This window comes from Balaenoptera ricei, chromosome 1 (assembly GCF_028023285.1).
Source record: "Balaenoptera ricei isolate mBalRic1 chromosome 1, mBalRic1.hap2, whole genome shotgun sequence".
Taxonomy (NCBI): Eukaryota; Metazoa; Chordata; class Mammalia; order Artiodactyla; family Balaenopteridae; genus Balaenoptera; species Balaenoptera ricei.
The window spans coordinates 105,898,582-105,915,029 of NC_082639.1; the positions used below are offsets into that span (position 1 = coordinate 105,898,582).

Genomic DNA, 16,448 nt, shown 5'->3' on the forward strand with positions numbered 1-16,448 from the left:
AGAGAAAGACATTATAGGAAAAGGAAACCACTAACTAATATTTCTCATGAACATAAATGCAAAAATTCTAAACAAAATATTGGCAAATTGAGTCCAACAACATATTAAAAGGATAACACATCATTATCAATGAGGTTCATCTCCAAAATGCAAGGTTAACATTCAAAAACCAATTAATGTAATCCACTATAAGGAAAATCCATATAACCATCTTTTAAAATGTTTCAGGGACTTCCCTGGTGGTCTAGTGGTTAAGGCTCTGCACTTCCACTGCAGAGGGCACAGGTTCAATCCCTGGTCAGGGAACTAAGATCCCACATGCTGTGCAGTGTGGCAAAAAAAAAAAAAAAAGAAAGAAAGAAAACAAAAGTTGCAAAAATATTTGACAAGATCCAATAGCAATTCCTGATTTAAAAAAAAAAAGGGCTTCCCTGGTGGCACAGTGGTTAAGAATCCGCCTGCCAATACAGGGGACATGGGTTCGAGCCCTGGTCCGGAAAGATCCCACATGCTGCAGAGCAACTAAGCCTGTGCACCACAACTACTGAGCCTGTGCTCTAGAGCCCACAAGCCACAACTACTGAGCCCGCGTGCCACAACTACTGAAGCCCACGCACCTAGAACCTGTGTTCCACAACAAGAGAAGCCACTGCAATGAGAAGCCTGCGCACTGCAATGAAGAGTAGCCCCCGCTCGCCACAACTAGAGAAAGCCTGCGTGCAGCAACAAAGACCCAACACAGCCAAAAATAAAACAAAATAAATAAATTTATATATTAAAAAAAACTCTAGAAAGCTAGAAATAAAAGGAAACCTTTTCAACCTAGTAAAGTGCATCTAGGAAACATTTACAATTAACATTATATTTAATGGTGAAAGACTAAATTGCTTCCTCTTAAGACAGAAACAAAGCAGGAATTTCCACTCGCACTATTTGTATTCATCTTTGTACTGGAGAGTCTAACCAGTGCAATAAGGTAAGGAAAAGAAATAAAAGAAACCAAGATTGGAAATGAAGAAATATTTACTAATGACATGATTGTCTATGTAGAAAATCCAATGTGATCTACAAAAAAGCCACTAAAACTCATAATTTAGTTTAGCAAGGTTGTAATATAAGATCAATATGCAAAAATCCAGTGATCTGTGTACAAGCAATGAACAATTAGAAGATGAAATTTAAAAATAATATTTATAATAGCTCAAAAAGTATAAAATATTTAGCAAAAAACTGTGAAAACCTGCACACTGAAGACCACAAATTATTGCTAAGAGTAAGTAAAGAAGACCTAGATAAATAGACATATTTACCTTTTTCAGTGGCTGGAAGGATCAACCTTGTTATGATGTCAATTCTCTCCAAATTCATTTATAGATTCATTGCAATTCTAATAAAAATTCCAACAAAATTTTTTTGAGGGGTAAAAATTGACAAGCTGATTCTCAAATTCATGTGGAAATGCAAGGATCTAGACTAACCAAAACAACTGTGAAAAAAACACATTTGGAAGGCTAACACCACTTGATTTCAAGAATTGCTATAAAGCTACAGTAATTAAAACAGGATGGTATTAGCATAATGCAAGACAAATAGCTCAGTGGAACTAAACAGAGAGTCCAAATATAGACACACATATGGGCACCTGATTTTTGACAAGGGCCCAAAGGAAATGCAGTGGAGAAAGAAAAGAATTTCAGCAGATATTCTTGGGACAATTGGCTGTCCATAAGCAAGAAATATGAACTTGGATCTAAATCTCACACGATATACAAAAAGTAACTCAAAATAGATCATCGACCTAAACATGAAATCTTAAAGTATAAAAGGAAAACTCATAAAACACCAAATTAATAAACTAGACCTAGTCAAAATTTAAAACTTTTGCTCCTCAAAAGACACGCTAAGAGACTGTAAAGACAAGCCATATACTGGGGCGGGGGTGGGGGGTGGGGGTGGGTAGGGATCTTTGCAAAGCATATATCTAATAAAGGACAGGTATCTAAAATATATGAAGAACTCTCAAAACTAAACAATAAGAAAACAACTCATTTCTTAAAAATGAGCAATAGATGTGAACAGGCACTTTACCAAAGAAGAGGTATGAATGGCAGATACATGAAAACATGCTCACCATCATTAGTCACTAGGAAGATGCAAGTTGAAATGTGGGTGAGATATCACTACATACCTATTCGAATGGCTGAAACTAAAAATATCAAGTGTTGGAGAAGATGCTGACCAGTTTTCACCAGCTTTCTCCTTCTTCCCTCAGCTTGCCCTGTCCACTCCCATGCCCACCCACCAATGTCCTCCAGGCTGAGGGCCCCAAAACATCCTGGGTGGGGAGCTCAGGGCCATTTCAAGTGTTGCCCTCCAGGCATTTTTCACCATCATGATCTTTCTTGTTTCTGACTCAGCTGCTGGAATAAAGGTCTTAAATAATATCCACCATGGAAAAACCTTTTGCATCTTCCCATTCCAGGGACCCTCTGAAACCAAAACCTTACAATCCACAATGGAATGCCTGATTCACCACCCGCACTCCCATCCCATACCTACCTGGTAAGCATTCATTCAGTTAGCCTTAATTGGGTGCCACTAGATGCCAGGTAATTCTTTAGCCAGGGGTTACATGGTGAGCAAACCCAAGCTCCCTGCTCTACCCCTGGAAGCATCCACAGGGCACAGCACATTGACACCAGGGTGTCCGGACCTGGGGGGGACTCGTGAGTGAGTGCAGTGGCTGAAGTGGAGGGAAGAATGGGAAAGTGGATGGCAGATGGAGAGGGTGAGATTGTTACCTGAAGTGACTCCGAGCAGGCAGAGAGGGCTGTGGGCCCGGTGTTGGGACGTCCAGCGTCCACTCACTCGGACTGTGTGTGAATACCCAGAAGTGTCCAGCCACCCGGCTTGTGGTGTCAATGTCACCTAGTGCCTGGCCGAGGGTTGTGAATATATCTGCAGCTGGCTGATAGATTGCTGGTTTGCACCCATCCAGGCATGAGATCTCATAATCTATAAGTCTTTCAGAGCTGCTTTTATGTTTTATCTTCTATTTCTCTGTTCTTGCCCTCGCTCCTCTTTAGTCTGAGCATATGTGGGGCGGCTTCGGAGTCTAAGTTGTCCTGAGTATTCACAGAGTTCTGCCCTGCTTGGTGGCTTTCTCCCTTCCCTACCAGGTGCCACTGGTCTCCTGGCACTGCTTGGAGAGCTGAGACCACCTTAGCCTACCTGAATGAAGTGTGGATTCTGGAGAGAACTACCAGAGCTAGAGGCTGAAGGCACAGGCACTGAATCCCTTACTGAAGCTGTGATATCAGATATCAGGCTCTCAGACTCCAGGTTGTGGCACCACATCTCACAGTATCCACTGCAGGATCTCAGGATGCCACCACCTTTTGATTTGGGAGTGACACCTTTTTTTTTTTTTTTTAATTGAGGTATAGTTGATGTACAATATTATATGTTTCAGGTGTACAACATAGTAATTCACAATTTTTAAAAGTTAAATTCCATATATAGCTATTATAAAATACTGGCTGTATTCCCTGTGCTGTACAATTATCTTTGTAGCTTATTTATTTTATACATAGTAGTTTGTACCTCCTAATCCTCTTCCCCTAGCTTGCCCCTTCCCCTTTCCCTCTCCTCACTGGTAACCACTAGTTCTCTATGCTGAGTCTATTTCTTTCTTGTTATGTTCACTAGTTTGTTTCATTTTTTAGATTCCATGTTAAGTGACATCATACAGTGCCTGTCTTTCTCTGTCTGACTTATTTCACTCCAAGTTCATCCATGTTGTTGCAAATGGCATAATTTCATTTTTTTGTGGCTGACTAGTACTCCATTTTGTATGTGTGTGTATATATATATATACGTATATATACACCACATCTTTTTTATCCATTCATCTTTTAATGGACACTTAAGTTGCTTCCATATCTAGGTCTTTTTTAAAAGTTAAATTTACATGCAATAACATTCACCCATTATAAATGTACGATTCAATGATTTTTGGTAGATTCACAGTCATGCAACCATCACCATAGTCCAGTTTTAGAATATTTTTTTAACCTCCTCAATTTCCCTCCTCATTTGACTCCTTTGCAGTCAATATCCACTTCGTCCCCAAACCTCAAGCAACCTCTGCTTTCTGCCTCTGTAAATTTGTCTTTTCTGTATATTTTGTATAAATTGAATAAGACAATATATATTCTCTTGCAACTGGCTTCTTTCCCTTAGTATAATGTTTTTGAAGTTCATTCATGTTCTAGCTTATATCAGATCTTGTTGTTTTTTATTGCTGAGTAGAATTCCATTGTGTAGAAACACCATATTTTGTTTATCCATTCATCAGTTGATAGATATTTGTAAACAAATACAAATATTTATTTGTAAACAAATTTTACAGTTTTTGGTTCTTGTGAATAAAGATCCTGTGAACATTCCCAAACAAATCTTGTGTGGACCTATATTTTCATTTCTCTTAAACATATTTATAGGAATGGAATTACTGGATCATTTGGTAAGGTTATATTTGACTTTTAAGAAACTGTCAAAGTGGTTTCCAAAGTGGATATATCATTTTACATTCCCACCAGAAATGTATGAGGGTCTGGTTTCTCCACATTCTCAGCAACACCTGGTATTGTCTGTCTTTTTTAACATAGCCCCACTGGTTGGTGTAAAGTGATATATTAGTGTGGTTATTATTTGCACTTCCCTAATGACTAATGACATTGAGTCATGTGCTTTTCATGTGCTTTTTAGCTATTTATGTGTCTTCTTTGGTAAAATGTCGATCCAAGCCTTCTGCTGATTTTTAAAATTGGGTTGCTTCTTATCATTAAGTTAAAATAATTCTTTATTTTGTAAATACAAGCCCTTTATCAGATATATGATTTGCAAACATTTCCTCCCACTCTGTGGTTTGTATTTTCCTTTTCATAATGGTTTTTTGAAACATGAAAGTTTTTAATTTAATGAAGTCCAAATTATTGATTTTTTTCTATTATGGCTTGTCCTTTTGGTGTAGTGTCTTATAACTCTTTGCTTAACCCCAAATCACAAAGTTTTTCTCCTTTGTATTTATTTGGAAATTTTATACTTTTAAAAATAAGTTGTGTATCTATACACCAACAACAGACTATGAAAAAAAGAAATTTTTTAAAAATCCCATTTACAATAGCATCAAAAAGAATAAAACACTTAAGAATAAATTTAACCAAGGAGGTGATAGAGTTGTACACAAAATCATATGCCATTGATGAAATAAATTGAAGAACACAAATAAATGAAAAGATATCATGTGTTCATAGACTGAAAGAATTAATATTAAAGGGTACATACTATCCTAAGGTATCTATATGTTTAATACAATTGCTATCAAATTCCAATGGCATTTTTCACAGAAATAGAAAAAAAATTTCTAAAATAAGTAGGGAACCACAAAAGACCCCGAATAGCCAAAAGAATCTTGAGAAAGAACGGAGTTGAAGGAATCACATTTCCTGATTTCAAATTATATACAAAGCTATAGTAATCAAAACAGTATGGTACTGGCATAAAAACATACACATATACCAATGAAACACATTAGAGAGCCCAGAAATAAACCCAAGCATATAAGTCAACTAATTTTTGAGAAGTGTGCCAAAATAACACAATTGGGAAAGAATAGTTCAATAAATGGTGTTGGGAAAGCTGGATATCTACATGCATAGGATGAATTTGGACCCTCATCTTACACCATACACAAAAATCAACTCAAAAGGATTAAAGACTTAAACATAAGACCTAAAACCCTAACACTCCCAGAAGAAAGTATAGGGGAAAAGACACTTGACATTGGTTTTGGCAATGATATTTTTGGATATAACACCAAAAGCAACAAAAGCAAAAATAAACACATGGGACTACATCAAACTGAAAAGCTTCTTCAAAAAAGGAAACAATGAACAAAATGAAAAGGTAACTTCCAATTTGGAAGAAAATATTTGCCTACCATATATCTGATAAGGGGTTAATACCCCAAATATATAAGGAACTCACACAACTCAGAAGCAAACCCCATCCCCCACAAATATCTCTATTTAAAAATGGGCAAGGACATGAATAGACAGATTTCCAAAGAAGATATACAAATGGCAAACATGTATATGTGAATGTATCTAACACTACTAAAGTACTGACTTGAAAATATAAGGCATGAAAATAGAACTACCATATGATCCAGCAATCCCACTCCTGGGATTATAATATATCCAAAGGAAATGAAGTTAGTATCTCGAAGAGATATCTTTCCTGCCATGTTCATTGCAGCATTATTCACAATAATCAACACTTGGAAACAAACTAAATGTCCCTCAACAGATGAATGCATAAGTAAAATGTGGTACATATATAAAATGGAATATTATTCAGCCATGAAAAAGGAAATCCTCCATTTGGAAAAACTGGAATGAATCTAGAGGGCATTATGCTAAGTGAAAAGCAACACAGAGATATACAAATACTATATGGTATCGCTACTTTGTGAAGCGTAAAAAAAAAAAACCCACCATATTCATAGAAATAGAATAGAATGGTGGTTGCCAGGGGCTAGGCAGAGGGGAAAATGGGTAGATGTAAGTCAAAGGGTACAAACTTTCAGTTATAATTATTAGTAAAATAAGTTCTGAAGATCTAATGTACAGCATGGTAAATATACTTCATAATACAGTATTTTATACCTGAAATTTGCTGAGAGTTGCTTGTAAGCATTCAGACTCCCTTTAAACAATTTAACTATGTGAGATGATGAATGTATTAATTATTTGATCTTAGTAGACATTCTAAAATGTTTATATATATAAAATCATCACATTGTACAATATAAATATGTTATTACATTTGTCAATTGTTCCTCCATATGGTAGAAAAAATGGTTAAATGATATATATTATGTACACATAATCACAATTAAATTTATTTAAAAATCTACTAGTGTGTAAATATTCTTACAGTTTTTAAATAAATCCTTCTCCCTAAATTCAATTTCCTAATATTCATATACTGCTTCCTTGAATAACGTCATTACATACCTGTTATGTAATCTTGAGCAAGTTATTTAACCTCATTTTTCTCAATTTCTTTTTTGGAAAACCATAAAATAATAACACCTACCTCACAGAGTTATTTTCAGGACTCTGCACATTAACACTGGTGACGTGCTTAGAACATTGCCTGACACACAGTGAACTCACAATAAATGGTAGCCACCATTATCAGTATTGAGGCTATAAGCACATGTCCTTGTTTTTTAGGACAATTTCTGATGATGGCCAAGCTTGAAAAATGTTAAAATTATGATCACCACAAAGATGGGGTTATTTCGATGTTTCTCCTCTGAGTAAGAAGAGTCCCCAGGGCACCACTCTTTATCATGAGCCTCCCACACCTTCTTTAGTTAGAAGAATTATGTGGCTAAGAAAAGAGGAGATTGGGGTGGGGTACAGTGGACCCGCAGTGCTGCCTGGGGAAGGTGAGGGAACAGCAGGAGGACTCAGCCCGGAACAAGACCAAAACACTTGGGCTCACACAGGTCTGGGGTGATGAGACCCTCGCTGAGCAAGAAGTGGCCACTGACTCCTCTGAAGGGCCCACGCAGTCCTCCTCTCCTCCCAGCCAAAGCACCAGGCAAAAGGGTGGGGGAGAACACTTGGAGGCAGACCTGGGTGTACTTGGGATGGAAGGTATTCCTCACTCCCCTCTGCTCTCCTTAGGGGTGTGGCAAACCTGGGGCCAGATGTCCCCCAGCACACATTCACAAAAGACTTGCCCCTGCAAGCAGAAACCCAAAGCACAGAATTCTGTTAAGAGCCTTGTCCTCAGGACACTGCCAGACCTTGTCATCATTTGTAGACTGTGGTGCAATGCAGGAATTATGGTAGATTAGAGTCCTCAACCCAGCTGAGGTCAACCCAAACACTGAGTCAGAGACCACACTTCTACGGAGCTACAGTGAACCATACAGTGACTATAACAGCAGAAGATACTTAACTGAGGGACACACACCCCTTGCAAACTATCGCATTCTATATATAAAATGTGGTAGTTACCATTTATGGTTCAGCACGGGGCAGAGACACAGAGGATTTCATGAAGGAGGCAGAGGGAAAGGCAGACAATGGTTTTGTTTGCTGGGAACTGAGAGGCAGGACTCTACCCTGAAATCCACTGTAATTCTATGAAACACACAGTATTCTGTGTTCGGAAAGCTGTTAGGGCATTCTTTTAAGGATATTCAAAACTTGATCACAAACTAAGGGGAAAGTGAAGTAGGAAAGCAAAATGCACTGATTTGTTTCCAAACCAAGAATACCTTTTATTTACTGATCAAAACCTCAAAGAACATTAGGTAAAATAAATTGAAGGAAGAAGGAAGAAGAAGTGTTTGGATAAATGAGAAGCTTGTTCAATTTATGACCCTGTGTAATAGAGTGACTGTGGATTGCCTGATTGCGTTTTTGGTTTCTTGGTCATTTTGGCCTTGAATTGTTCTGCTCCAGTGTTAATTGGTGGTGTTTCTTTCTCTTTGGATTTATAAGCTTCCTATGATTTTCCTGAAAAGCACAACAATCACTGAGATAATTAAGAAAATCAGGCGCATTAACATAAGGGACACAACCTGAAGTGAGGCGGGCACCTCCCTCTTTAGGGGTCCTGGAGGCCCACTGTCAATGCTCCCTCCATACCCCACCTCCTCACAGAATGGAGGGGCCCAGCCATACATGCAGTGGCAGTTTTTGTTACTGTTGCAAACGCCTCGGCGGTTGCACTTCTCAGGCAAACAGTCAAAATTCAGGACTGAGCTATTCACACAATTTCTATTAAAACATATCCGCTCCTTACCACAGGAGGTACCATCACTTATCACACCCAGGTCAGGTAACCCCATAGGTACCATGGCTAGATGATAGCCAATGCCCCAGCACATGAGATTTTCTTCATGCAGGTGAGTGGAAATTAGAATAGTATGATCTGGCATATCAGGGATGGTTTTGACATTTATACACTGTAGCCTGCCACATAATGCCTTTGCTCTGGGACACTTCTCATACTGACGAACTCCTAAAATACCACAGTTCCCATATTGGTCACCTATTACATTAACTGCATCATAGCATTGAAGAGGAGCCCCCATGGCATCAGTTCCAAAAATATTTTGGCACTGCATAGTTCTGGATTGGCAGCCCTTTCTGACACAACGGGCTCTGTACTTGCAAGGGGTTCCATCCTGCTTATATGCGTCACTTGGGCAGAGTGCTGAGGTCCCACTGCAGTACTCTGCAAGGTCACATTCATTTTCTTCCCCCCGACACATATATCCAGATGGACGAAATTGACAGTTATGACAGCAAAGTCCAGTGCTACAGTTGGCACCTTCTTTGAATTTACAATCTGGCTGACAACACTGGTCTTCTTTACAGTCCTCTCTTGAACCACAATCACATTCCTCATTCTCTTCCACAATTTTGTTTCCACATCTCTTTACCACATAACCTAATCCTGGGATATCTGTTAGACAGTTTAATCCTGAACTAACATGTGAATAAAATTCGGCATAACTACAATTACTAAACCCAGTTCGTCCAGTGCCCATGATGCAACTATGCCTACCCTTACATTGGCAGTATTTGTAATCATGGATCATTCCCACACTATGGCCCAGAGCATGAGTAGTCCAAGTGGCAGGTCCAAGGATATTTTTATCTAGAATAGAACTTGTAGATCCAGAAGGCAATGTACTACATACACTTCCACAGTGCTGTGAAAGCGCATCACTAAACTGCTTTTTAAGGTATAGGTGTGCCCAATCTGCTGGAATCCGACGACTTAGGTCACGTGATCTGTATTGCACAAACTGGCCTAAGACTTGTGATATCACTGGGGCATTAAGTGCTATCTTGTCTCTGTCTGTCCATACTTCCATAGCTAATAGTTGTATTCTCATACGGACATCTTGAAAGTAAGAGTCTGCAATTGCAGTCAGAAGAATGGCATCATTTATGACTTGAGTAAGATTGGAGTTCAAATATAAATACCTACTGTTATCAAAGACCAGGACTAATTCCAAGTACTTTTGGTGCATATATGCCTCACTAAAGTCACGTATCCTAGCCCTGTTCTCATGCTCGGCCAACTGCTTTACTGTTTCATCATCAGTGAAGCCACAGATCTGATTGGGAAATTCCTCCTCTTTCTTGAGGAGATATATGACATGTTCAAAATTGGAAGAGGCTCTGAGGGGCTCGATTTGGTAATGGTTGGCATCAACTTTCAGTATGCCTCGGAGACCCCTCATGCATGTACTTAAAGTAGCTTTAGAATCCTGATTTCCTTCAACCAAGCCCATATAGTTGCAGTCGCTGGGTATATAAGGGTGATCCTCCAAGAGCCTTCCCTGTTCTGTGAAGGAGAAAACCTGCAGATTCCGGGGCAATAGAAACCTCTTGGGCCACAGGTGGAGGACGTGATTCTTGCCTTTTACCTGCAGGAGGTAGGACACGTGCTTGGCCACACCCCGCTCCCCTCCGCGGAAGCTCAGCTTCTTGGGGATGGTGATTTCATAGGAGTCAAAGCCCCACTCGGGGTGAAAAATTAAATCCTTGCCAAGAGAGTCAACCAGGAGCACGCGCAGGACTAGCAAGGGGAGCGAACGGCCTGGGGAGAGGAGGGTCCTCACTGACCTCATGGCAGAGCCTGTTCCCAATTGAGTCAGTCCCTGCCACGAGGGCCTTGCGACTCAGACTTCCAGGGACCGCCGCTAGAGGCGCGGGACCAGCGAGTGCGGAGCTCCCTGAGCCTGTGCGTGGGAGCGCAGCCTCGGTCCAAGCTGGGTCAGGCTCAGTCCAGCGGATTTCCACAGCAGGAGCACGCCCTGTCCAACGCAACTAGTTCGTTTTCTGGGCGGTGCCGTTGGGCGCACGTGCAAGAAGCCAGGGAAGGCGCGCGAGAATAAAATGAAAAGCGAGGCTATTGCACGAGGGGTGGAGAAGGGCAGAGAAGCGGTTGGGAAAAGGAGAAGGAATAAAGAATAAGAGGCACTACAGAGAACTTGTTAAAGGCTCACTGTATCTTGGGCCATTTCTTCTGTTTCTATAGACCTTAGGACACACCTGATTTTTCCATGGGTTGAGTGGGATATTTTAAAGCCCGCTGTGTCCACTTCACAGTTACATCATTTCCACTTTTCTGCTGGGCTCGCTTGAGGCAAACGGAAAGATCACCGGAGCCAGCAAGAGTATCACCAGAGCCTGAGAAAATCAGAGGAGACTCCACCTCCCCACCCCCACCCCGGGCAGTACCTGTGGTCAACAGGTGAAGTACCGAGCAGAGTTCAAGAAATGCTGAATTTAACAAAAGGAGGTCTTGGTCACTTTAGTGTGAACAGTTAGGGGAACTGCTGAGGAGCCACGTGCCAGAAGGTTGTGATGTGAAAGGGGGATTCAGAAGGGAGATCACAAATCCAGACCACACTTTCAAGAAGTTGGATGCGAAAGAGAGAGAAGAAACACAACAGTGGCTGGGGGGTTCTAGGGAGTTTTGGATTGTCATGTACACACTGCTATATATAAAATAGATAACCTGCTGTATAGCACCAGGAACTCTGCTCAATATTATGTAACAATCTAAATGGGAAAAGAATTTGAAAAATAATAGATACATGAATAGGTGTAATTGAATCACTTTCCTGTACACCTGAAACTAACACAACATTGTTAATCAACTATACTCCAATATAAACTTAAAAGTTTTAAAAAAATTAAATAAATAAAATTTTAAAAAAAGGAAGGATTGTTAGATGGAAGGGTCCTAATCATTCTCAAGTGCTGTTAGGAAAACCCCCATATATAGCTTGGCTCAGCCTCCAGGAGAGGATGGGGGATCCCTTCAAAGGGGGCCCACTCAGGGGGGGAGCAAAGGAGGAGCCTGTGTACAGTGCAGATGACCTGGTCGGCAGGCAGGAGAAGCAGTGAGTGTAGTTAGTGGCCAGTAAGGCAGGGCCAGTCTGAAGGTTCAGGGTCCCTGTAGAGTCAGCTGCTGAGGTGAGGCACAGTGGTGGTAAAGGAGATGAAGAAGAGGAGAACTCAGCAGAGAGCTGACTAGGGACAAATGAAGGTATCACCAAATGTGTTGAGCTCCTAGTTCAGATTGGAAATCAGAAATTACAGTTTCCTCAGTCTGTGATTTTCTCAAGCCCCCAGCAGCCTAAATTGGGGAGGGCAGTTGGGATCTACCTCCTGGATTCATTCTATTTTATCATCATTTTCACATCAATACCATTTTCCTTTAGGCCCCTGGAGTATTTCTTGATTAAAACACTAATTCTGCAACTCCTGTTGCAACAAAATTGTCTTTGGGCTAAACTCTACAGCATCTGTTCGTTAACACAAAGCTTTGTGGAAATAGCCTGCTTTGACCTATTTCTCCTTATTTACAAAAATTATGCACATATATTGTAAAAGGTGGAAATAACCCTGAATTACATAGAGTAGAAAATGCAAGCCTTTCCTTTATCCTCAATCTGCATATGTCTCCAATAAACTCTTCCCAACACTTAGAATTCTTAGGTATGATGCTTTTTCCATCTTAGGACATGCCATTAAAATATAGAAAGTATGTCATATTTAAAAATAGTACATACTATTCATATATTTTTGACACTGCCATTTTTCAGTACACAATATATTGTAAATAATTTCCTAGGCCATTGATAATAACAGATGTAGATCATTGCCTACTAACGGATACATAATATTCTATAGTATTCACATAATTATTTATTTAACCATTTCCTTTATGTATTAATGGTATAACCATTGTTTCAAATTTTTACATTTTTCTTGTTGATAAATATGTTCTATTATGGTGATTAAGATAAATATGTGTATGCATTAAATATTATTTATATGTAAATATATACATGCGCACACACACCTTTTTGCCACTTCTGGTGGATTCTTAGAATTGTGTTAGATCAAAGAAAATGCAAGTGTTCAAATTGATTGAGCCCTCTAAAAATCAAACAGAACTCTAAAAATCCTGTATTGGTTTACAAATTATCTTGTAAAGCAGTTTGTTCAATAACACATTGTAAACACTGTGGTTAAAAAAACATAACGTTAACTTTACCATTTTAAAATGTACACTTCCATTGTGTTAAGTATATTCACATTTTTGTGCAACAAATCTCTAGAACTTTTCCATCTTGCAACACTAAAACTATACCTAAAAATCGCTAATTCTACCCCCTGTCCCCTATGCATAGAAACTATCTTTCTACTTTCTATTTCTATGATTTTGATTACTTAAAATATTGAATATGAGTAGAATCATACAGTGTTTGTCTTTGTGTGACTGGCTTATTTCACTTAGCATAATATCCTTAAAGTTTCTTCATGTTGTAGCCTGTGACAGGATTTTCCTCTTTTTAAGCATGCATGCTCTTCCATATATATATATATACCACACTTCCTTAGTCATTCATCTGTTGGTGGACATTTGGGTTGCTTCAACCTCTTGACTATTGTGAATAATCCTGCAATGAAAATGGGTGTGCAAATATCTCCTGAAGCTCCTGCTTTGAGTTCTTTAGGACATACATCCAGAAACTCAATTGCTAGATATATGGTAATTCTATTTTTAACTTTCTGAGGCACTCCATATTCCTTTCCTTAATAGCTGCACGATTTTACATTCCCACTAACTGTTCACAGGGTTCCAGCTTCTTTGCATCCTTACCAACACTTATTTTCTGAACTTTTAATAGTGGCCATCCTGATGGGTGTGAGGTGGTATATCATTGTGGCTTGATCTGCATTTCCTTGCCGATGATACTGAGACTCTTTTATATGCTTATTGGCCATTTGTATATCTTCTTTGGAGAAATATCTATTCAACCTCTTGGCCCATTTTTAGATCAGATTATTTAACTTTTATTGCTGAGTTGAAGAAGTTTCTTAGATATTCTGAATATTACCCTGTCTCAGATATATGATTTGCAGTGATTTTTCTCCCATTCTGCAGATTGCCTTTTCACTGTCTTGAGTGTATCTTGGTGTGCAGATTTAAAATTTGTTGTTGTCATCTTTTTTTTTTTTTAATGCATCACGTAATATGTAGTACTTTTTCCTCCTTTTGAGTTTATTTTTATTTTTTTAATTAATTTATTTAATTAATTAATTATTTTTTGGCTGCATTGGGTCTACGTTGCTTCATGCGGGCTTTCTCTAGTTGCAGCGAGCGGGGGCTTCTCTTCGTTGCGGTGCACGGGCTTCTCATTGAGGTGGCTTCTCTTGTTGCAGAGCACGGACTCTAGGCATGCGGGCTTCAGCAATTGTGGCTCGCGGGCTCTAGAGTGCAGGCTTAGTAGTTGTGGAGCACGGGCTTAGTTGCTCTGCGGCATGTGGGATCTTCCCAGACCAGGGATTAAACCCGTGTCCCCTGCATTAGCAGTTGGATTCTTAACCACTGTGCCACCAGGGAAGCCCTGTTGTTGTCATCTTTTTAATCAATTTTTTATTTTGTTACCTGTGGTTTTAGTGTCATATCCAAGAAATCATTCCCAAATCCAGTGTCCTGAAGCTTTACCCTTATGTTTTATTCTAGGAATTTAATAGTTTTTATTCTTACAATTAGCTGTTTAATCCATTTTGAGTTAATTTTTGTACATGTGTAAGGTAAGTGTCCAGCTTTATTATTTTGCATATGGATATCATAACATTTGTTAACATATCATAACATATGTTAACATATTTGTTAACATATCATAACATTTGTTAAAAAGACTGTATTCTTCTTATTGTGTAGTCTTGACATTCTTTTTGAATATCATTTGGCCATATATAGAAGGGTTTATCTCTGGGTTCTCAATTCTATACCATTGGTCTATATATCTATCTTTATGCCAGTACTAAACCGTCATAATGACTATCAATTATTATATTTTACCAATATTAAGTCTTCCATTCCATGACCCTGGGGTGTCATTCCATTAATTTGAAGCATCTTTGGAATTTTTTAAGCAATATTTTGCAGTTTTCCATGTCTAAGTCTTTCACCTCCTTTGTTAAGTATATTCCTAAGAATTTTATACTTTTTAAGTCTATAGTATTGTAGTATAGTGGGAATATTTCCCAAATTTCCATCTCAGTTTGCTCATTGTTAACATATAGGAATGCCCCTGATTTTTGAGTGTTGATTTTGTATCCTGTAACTTTGACAAATTCATTATTAGTTCTAACAGAGTTTGGGTTTTTTGTGTGTGTGTGGAATTCTTAGGGTTTTCTGTATATAAGACCATATCTTCTGAACACAGAGATTATTTTAATTCTTCTTTTCCATTTTATATGTGTTTTATTTCTTTTTCATGTCTGATTGCTCTGTCTAGAGCTTTCTGTACTATGTTGAATAGTAATGACAAGAGTGAACACCTTTGCCCACTTGTTCTTGATCTTAAAGGGAAAGCTTTCCCACTGAGTATGATGTTAACTGTTAGCTTTTTATTCATGGCTTTTATTATGTTGAAGTAGTTTTCTTCCCTCCCTCGTCTGAGGGGAATTTTTGTCATGAAAGTGTGTTGAATTTTTTCAAATGCTTTGTTTGCATCAATTGAGATACTCATATGGGTTTTTCCCTTTGTTCTCTTAATGAGGTTTAGTACCTGGATTGATTTTTCACGTTTTGGACCATCCTTACATTCAGTATAAATCCCATTTGGTCATGGAATATGATCCCTTTCATGTGCTGTTGAATTTAGTTTGCTAGTATTTTCTTTAGGATTTTTGTATCAATATTCATGAGAGATATTGCTCTGTGGTCTTCTTTCCTTGTTATCTTTTATCTGGTTTTGGTATTATGGTAATGCTGGCCTCATAGAATGAGTTTGAGAGTGTCCCTGCCTCTTTAATTCTTTGAAAGAGTCTAAGACGTCTTGATGTTAATTATTCTTTAAATATTTGATAGAATTCTCCAGTGAAACCATCTAATCCTGAACTTTCCTTTGTTGACAGGCTTTTGATTAATTGTCAATCTCCCCACTAGTTATAGGCCCATTTATATCCTTTATTTCTTTGTGATTCATCCTTGGTAGGTTGTTTGTTTCTAGAAATGTATCCATATCTTAGGTCATCCAATTTGCTAGCATATAATTATTCATAGTAGTCTCTTGTAATTCTTTTTATTTTTATGACATTAGTTGTAATGTTTTCTCATTCATTTCTATTTTAGATATTTGAGTCTTCTCTTTTGTCTAACTATGTCTCATTAAAGGTTTGTCAATTTTGTTGATATTTTCAAAAAACCAACTCAGTTTCATTGATTTTTTTTTTACTCTTTTTTGATTCTCTATTTCATTTATTTCTGTTCTAATCTTTATTTTTCCCTTCTGTCTGCTGAATTTGGGT

The 16,448-nt window shown here is 38.5% G+C and overlaps 1 protein-coding gene and 1 non-coding gene across 2 annotated transcripts; one reads left to right on the forward strand and one right to left on the reverse strand.

Annotated features, from left to right (window-relative positions):
* Positions 1-233: 233 nt before the first annotated feature.
* Positions 234-306, forward strand: TRNAG-UCC (transfer RNA glycine (anticodon UCC)). Its single transcript has one exon. It is a non-coding gene; the product is annotated as a tRNA-Gly (tRNA).
* Positions 307-8,460: 8,154 nt separating this feature from the next.
* Positions 8,461-10,735, reverse strand: ADAM30 (ADAM metallopeptidase domain 30). The gene is given in 2 exon segments (XM_059919563.1): positions 8,461-8,587; positions 8,589-10,735. Coding segments are annotated over 2 exon segments (2,274 nt in total).
* Positions 10,736-16,448: the final 5,713 nt, after the last annotated feature.